Source organism: Myotis brandtii, unplaced genomic scaffold (assembly GCF_000412655.1).
Source record: "Myotis brandtii unplaced genomic scaffold, ASM41265v1 scaffold144, whole genome shotgun sequence".
Lineage (NCBI taxonomy): Eukaryota > Metazoa > Chordata > Mammalia > Chiroptera > Vespertilionidae > Myotis > Myotis brandtii.
In genome coordinates, this window is record NW_005355159.1 from 2,752,254 (window position 1) to 2,759,754 (window position 7,501).

Here is a 7,501-nt window from a genome sequence, read left to right on the forward strand (position 1 = left end):
AAAAACACAACACAAACAACTCATCTGGAGCTCCCCTATGCCTCCCACAGGGATCTGGTCCTCCCCTAGTCTGCACAGGACACAGGCTGCACTGCAGGGGAGGGGGACCAACCAGTCCCTTACCTGAGCTGCTGCCTCTGTCAGCCCACAGAGAGCCTTGGAAGCAATCCCTACACACTCCCCAAAAGCAGGAAGGTCCCCGGTCTTGGCATTCTGCGAAATCCCTGCCATCGACTCGCCCAGAACCTGCAAAACAAATAACCAGCAATATTCTCTGACCAGCATTCTTCAAACCATGGGGTAAAGGAAACTACACTTGCAACTTTAACATTCAAGGATGCCTAATTTACAATACTGGCCATTATTTCCCTTTATTTGCATTAATAAGGGGTTTAAGACAATTATGTTGTTTCTGTTCCATAAAGAGAATTGAATAATAAAAATATAAACCTTTTACCCAAAAGTTATCTCTGTCTCAAGAAGAAACAGTAAATATACTCAGATCAATAAAGTAAAATCTATACAGGGCATCCCACAGGGGAATGGTCTGGACTGAGAACTCTTAATTCCCAGAATACAAAAATCAGACACATCCATTGAGCTGTAGATGAAGTCACATCCAGAAAGCAGAAGTCACACTCCTCCTGGTATTATTTTACTTATTTACAGTAAAATTTAAATGTCTTTATGAAGCTTATATAATCTGAATACTAATAAGGTTTCCTAAATATTATATTTTCCCATATTTTGAACATCATTGGTATATTTTCTTCAGAGGGCTCTAAAATAGCAGCTAAAGGGGATTTTAGTATTCAGAATCCGACCCAGAGAGGTCAGGCACAAGGTCACAGAGAAGGTCATGGGCAGAGGCAGGGCACCTGCCCCTTGTCTGGTGTTCTGTCTTCTGTGGGCCTCACCAGGCCCCCGAGGGCTGGTTCTACCTTCCAGGATAACAGATGTTGGAATGGAAGGCTGTTCAACACAACCCCTTGGAGAGGCAACGGGATTGCTAAGTCTAGAACGCAAGGCAGAGCTCTTCATTTGTCAATAAGCCGCCTTGGCTGGGTGAAAGAAAAAAGAAAACTCCCTAAAATTGTTTGGAGATAGAAAATAATCCAGCTTCCTTAAGGACTTGCAAAGCACAGAAGTTAGAGGGTATTTTCAGATACAGTATTTTCCTCTCCCTAACTCTGCATCCCTCTTTGGCTCTAAGTACGGGAAAAATATGTATCCTCCCTTAGACAACCCATCGTTCCATAAAGAACGCTGGACAGGACAAACCCTAGTCTTCGCCCAAGGCAAAGCAGGCTCTCTTGACACCACCGATAGAGATGTCTCCCTGAGGCTATTGTAAAGTGATGTGAACAAGCAAAGCCAGACTGCCACTGCTCAGTATCCATTCATCTCACTCGAATTTCATTTTAACCAGATTCTGGCATTCTCAAAAGCATTGATATTAACATCATGGGTTTCTCAACCTTTTAAAAATTATTATTACTCCTAACATTTCCCCATAACTGCCACCCACGTCAAATTAATTACTAAGAAATAAGATTTTGTTGAATAAGGTTAAGGTTGGGGGGCGGGGCACAAACTGTTGTATTATCTTAGATTTTTCTACCCACATCCAAAAACCTCCCCCACAGTTTCACTCTCTTGAGAATGGCTGCCGTGGATGGATGGATGGCAAGGAGAACACAGAAGAGGGGCTCATATAAGCCAAGGTCACTGAAGGGCTTTCCCCAAGAGTTCAATCCGAGGTAAAGAAAATACATGATTTGATTCACAGTGAGACCCATCTGTGATATGGTGGAAGCAGTGGCTCTCAAAGTGTGGCTCCTGGACCTCATGGGCAGGACCTGGAAACTTGTCCAAAATGTACAATCTCAGCCCTACCTCTGATCTACTGAATCAGAAACTCAAGCGGGGGAGGGGGGGCCTTGCATTCTGTGTTTAACAGAAAAGATCCCGAGATGAATCCGGTGCACGGTCATGTTTAGAGAAGCACATGAGCCAGGGCTACAGGAGAAGACTATGACACGTGCAGCAATACAGAGCAGCTACGGGCAGATGCATTGGAAGCACATCTGAGCCCCTCCCACACCGAGGAGGAATGTTAAGAGCACAGGCCGGCTTACCTTGGAGTTTTCCATCACACTCTCAATGCAGTCAAAGTAAGAGAGGTCACTAACAGGTTCATTAGGATTGTCCAACATCCCCTTGACAGTCTACAGAAGGAGAACACAACTTGAAAAGCATGCACGTGTTACAGAACAAGAAAAATTCAACCTAACATACCAGCAATCAACTTCCCTCCCTGCACAGGATTCTGGTCACGATCACTCATTGACCCGGGTAATTGAAAGGAATTTATACCAAAGTATCCATGACATCAGATTTCCGGCTAAACACAACACTGAATGGAGGGGTGGGTGTGTGCATGTGTGTCTCAGGTTATTATTGATGGAGAGGAGGATCTTATTTTCAATTTTGACAGAGAAGCACGGTATCTACAGGGCAGGGAGAATTTTTTCTTAAAGAAATCTGTAAGTTAATGCAAGGCAACGTATTTATGGTAAATCAGTACAATTTCTTTGCTGGATAACTCCAAGGAGTTTAAATTTTAAGAACACACTCATTTCTTCATGATTAGTAGAGCCTCTGGTTTTGTTCTGGAACCTTTTCATGGTAGGCCTGAAAGAAGGTAACTACCCCCCCCCCCCCCAAATCCCCGGGGGGGGGGTTTGGATGGTTTGCTTCTTTTTATTTACATTTGAACACTATAGAAAATGTCCCCTCTTGCTTAGGTCCCCATCAAGGAACTGCATATACGGATTGTCTCTTCTGTCTTTGTTTCCACTTCACTGAAAGTGATCCCTAGCTTTCATGTTATAATGACCTTCAAAGCTGGAAAGTCTGGAGGTACAGCCATTCAACCTCCTCCCCGCTGAGAGAAAATGTGCACGAGGACCCAGCATCCTTTGGGCACAGACAACAGAAAGACAGGGTCATTTAAGTTGCAAAAGGTTGCGTGGCAGTCATGGTAGAAACTGCTGAGTTACTCAGAGATATGAGGGAAAGAGGGCGCATAATGGAGTTCATTTCGTTGAAGAACCTCCTCTCACCCCTTGCATAATCAAAATTGTTTTAATAACAGCAATTCTGAAATAGTCATAATTTTGGCAACCAAGGATACCATTAAGGCATCCATTTGCACCTAGGCCAAAAGAATTCATTTAGATCAACAGCCTACATATTTATATTTGCAAATGTGAACAGACTGGAATTGAGAAATAATTCACCCGACGCAGGAAACACTCTCCACTGTTTTCAGAATGCCTCAGTCTCGTGCGAAGGCACTTTTCACTTCCAGCACTTCCGCCTGCTCACAATGGCCTATTGCCATCATCAGACTGAGCCTCAATCAAACCCCCTACTGGCATGGAGGTATTCCCACCAGGCCAGATCCATGTTAATCATCCAGAAAACTCAAGGTACTTGGGTTCAACCAACCCATAACTACTGAGACATCCATTTAGCTGTTTCAGAAGAACCTAGATTGATTAAGACTGCTCTACTTACAAGTAGGCATACTGTTGGGCATAAACCAATTTTAAATTAGAAATAAACCAGAAGTATGAATATAAATGTAAAAGCACCCATGCTGTGTTCTACCCCATGGGCACCTTGGTCATATGGTAATGAGTACCACTTTTGGGTTTTGTTTTATGTGGTCCTTACATGTTACAAAATAAAATATATGGGGAAATCATTTTTACTCAGAAAGCACATCTATCTCAGCTTCTCTCAAATGCCTCAGAATAACCTCTCCCAAACTTTTCAGGTAGAGCTTCCTCATCTTCAACCTACACCCAATACCATAGGCCTCTTTCAGTTTGAAATAAAGAATCCTTTAACAAAATAACTCTCATCCTAGTGGAAAAAGGGGAAGTAGGGTTGGTAATCCCACCAAATCTAATCTTTCTTTATTCCTCCCACGTGGATGGAACTTTGGCCTTGATAGTCTCCCAGGAAGATAAAAGACAACACAGAGGAGAAGGAACTGACCCCATGGGCAGAGGACAGACAGACACACTCTTGGATGCTCAGAGGCCTGTCCGGGACCCACCTCGAGCTCCCGCAGGGCATTGTCACACTCCTTCTGGCCGGGCGCCTGCTGGGTGCACAGTGTGATGAGTTGATTGATGCTCTCTGTCACAGCTCTGTGCCAGAACAGAAAACATGGGGTGCTTTTGTTTAAAAAAAGTTCAACAGTAACTTCTCCAAGGATACTTTGCAGGTTCATTAGAAATACAATGAATTCACTGTATAGCCTTGGGGACCCCAGTAGAGCTCTACTATAAGGATTTAAACAACCAGGAAAAAAAACCCCACTCCCAGGAAAGACAGAAGGAGACCCCTTACCTTGCTTCCAATTATCCATTTGATTTACCCGTAAATGGTACTGAAAGTTCTCCTAAGGCAGTATGACCATCTTATAATATATTCATAAGAAAGAATTCACAACAATGTTGCAAATAGCAAAGAGATCATATTAACACTGATCATGAGGAGCCCCAGAAGAATAAGATTATCAGAACAAGGCTATTTTGGGTAGCCTTGGTGTAGTTTGGAATACCTTGTATATTTTTAGACACAGTGACATATAGTAGTAAACTCTGTCTATAATTTTTAAATCCCCACTTTCCATTAAATTCTATATAATTGACTAGTTCCTAGATGCTATCTCAAAATTATTCTTTAAAATGGCAACTTTCTTTGTTAATACTAATAGTTGTATGATTGATTTTACATGTGTTTCTATTCTTCTTAGAACTTAAAAGACAGCCCAGATTTTTTTTTTTTTTCCCCAAGGACTGGAAGTCAAATTATTCCGGCACCATTGGTTTAAAAGGCTATTCTTTCTCCATTGAATTGGTTTTGTAATTTTGTTGACAATCAATTGGCTATATTTGTGTAGATCTACTTCTGGATTTTATTCTTTCCCACTGATCTATGTGTCTAACCCTTGGCCAATACCACACCACTTTGATTACTATAGCTTTATACTAATTCTTAAAACTGAATACCTTTGTGTTTAATAAATAAAAAAACAGAGTTGAGATCATTCCCAAAGGGGCTGCTACGAGTAAGGAGCAGACACAGACGGAAACCCATGCCTATCTAACTCAAACTCTTTTCAGCAGGGTCATAACCAGTCCACACTTCTGGCAGGGCCTGAAACCTATTCACGGTTACTAACCACTGCAGCTAGCAGACAACTACAACAAAAACAAAATAGGGCACATATTGCTGTTAATTATTAACACTGCCTAATATAAAAGATAGCTCATTTTATTTGTTAAATTCACTTTGCAGCTTCCCACAGAATATCAAATTAGATGTAAATGATGTTGGAATGTACAGTGGTAATCAGCTTAATTACTTGATGAGGAGATATGCTTTGAATTTTAAAATTTAGCCAGGGTGAGGGGAAGAAGGAAATCACTCCTGAACTCAAGAAAGAGCCCCCAACACCGATTTTTGCCACACTAACTCTAATGGTTTATTTATTTGGGGAAAAGTGCTTAATGACGGCGTCACTGGGAAGTACTGTGAGCTCCATGGTGCAAAGCAAAACGAGGACCCCTGGGATGGCAGGGCAGTCCCTAGTTCTGACCACTTGGAGGTGCACCCGTGAGTACCCACTAGAAGCGTGCCTCAGAGGGTCCCACACCACGGTCAGTGTGGCCGCCTTCAGATGCACTGAGTGGACGGGCTGATGATGCCAACATGATGAAGGGAAGAGAGTGTCCTGAACTGTGATGACCTGATCATTTGGGAATATCACACAGCTTTCCATTTAACTTATTTCTTTCAGTGTTTCCTATTTATCTGCATTTTTTAAAAAACCTACCTTTTACGTGAAGATTTTCCAATTAAAAACTAAGGATTTATAATTGATGCATCCAGAGAATATATCACTGTTCATTGTCTTATTTTTAACTATTTTGTAGATGTAAATTTTTTTTTTTCAAATAAAAATTTCGGAGTTAAAAACAACAACAACAAAACCCCAACAGACTGAGTTTGTGGTTAGAAAATCCATAAAAGTGCCTGCACAACACTGCAGTCTGAACAAGCCACTTGGGTAACAGTGATCCACGACCGAAGAGCATGATTTAAGTATCATTTATCCACATCACTCATTTTAGTCTCTGGATTACACAGCCAAATCGTCAACTAGGTGGCCCAGAGGCAAATGGTTATATAGATGTGACAATGAAAAATAATATTATGTTTCAAACTACAGCCGTTACTTACAAGAACAAAAGATTAGAGGCAACACAAATACACCATGATAAAGGATTGACTAAATAAATGTATTGTTCACAACAGAATCCTGGGTGCCCATTAAAAGTCATAATGTATAGGGTGGGGCAAAAATAGGTTTGCAGTTGTAAGCAAAACAGAGTTTATTTTGTATTATTATTTAATTATGTATTATTTTTCATATGAACAACTATAAACCTACTTTTGCCCCACACTGTATAATAGCGTAATCCTAATGCCATAAAAGAATATTCATGACACATAATTAAGTAAAGTAAAATTTACAAAACAGTATAAACAGTATGAGCCTACAACTGTAAATACATAAAAACTAGAGGCCCAGTGCACAAAATTCGTGCACTCGGGGGGTGGGTGGTCCCCCAGCCTGGCCTGTGCCTTTTCACAGTGTGGGAAACCCACAATCGATTGCTCCAATGAGGTAGGCCCCACCCACCCATCCGGGGCTCCTCGATGGATTGCCCCAAAGAGGTAGGCCGGAGCCATGGGCCTCGCCTCTGTGCCACGCATGCAGCGTCAAGCCCCCACCCACCCGTGCACGCATACACCCCGCCTGCCCACATGCATCCGCTGCACATGCAGCCTCCTGGTATCGCTCGTTGCAGCGTGAGGGCGTCACGGCATGAGGGCGTGACGACCACATAGGTTTTTATTAATAGGATGTTTACAGTGATTTTACATTTTTAAAAAATTTTTTTTTATTGACTTCAGAGAGGAAGGAAGAGGAAGAGAGAGATAGAAACATCAATAATGAGAGAGAATCATTGATTGGCTGCCTCGTGCACACCCCCTACTGGGGATCGAGCCCGCAACCCCGGGCATGTGCTCTTGACTGGAATCGAACCTGGGACCCTTTAGTCCGCAGGCCGATGCTCTATCCACTGAGCCAAACCAGCTAGGGGTTTACATTTTTATTTTAAAATTTCAGTAAATCTACTAAAAAGTTATGAATCAACCAACTTATATTATCAATAAAAATTTGGCCCAAATTAGCAGCATCTGTTCTATATAAATCCCAATAGGCCTGAACTGTAGTTATTCTTTCCTACAATATTTAAAACTAGAGGCCTGATGCACAAAAATTTGTGCACTGGCGGGGGGCCCGGGGGTGTCCCTCAGCCCGACCTGTGCCCTCTCACAGTCTGGGACC

General features: G+C 42.2%; 1 protein-coding gene across 3 annotated transcripts in view; it reads right to left on the bottom strand.

Annotated features, from left to right (window-relative positions):
* Positions 1-7,501, bottom strand: part of TLN2 (talin 2) — a 434,110-nt gene that overhangs the window by 90,926 nt on the left and 335,683 nt on the right. For all 3 annotated transcript variants that reach the window (XM_014535497.1, XM_014535498.1, XM_014535496.1), the window contains 3 exons: positions 4,130-4,223; positions 2,139-2,228; positions 124-246 (listed from right to left, as the gene is read on the bottom strand). In XM_014535497.1, the coding sequence (XP_014390983.1) occupies positions 124-246; positions 2,139-2,228; positions 4,130-4,223 (307 nt within the window). The remainder of the gene's footprint in view (positions 1-123; positions 247-2,138; positions 2,229-4,129; positions 4,224-7,501) is intronic.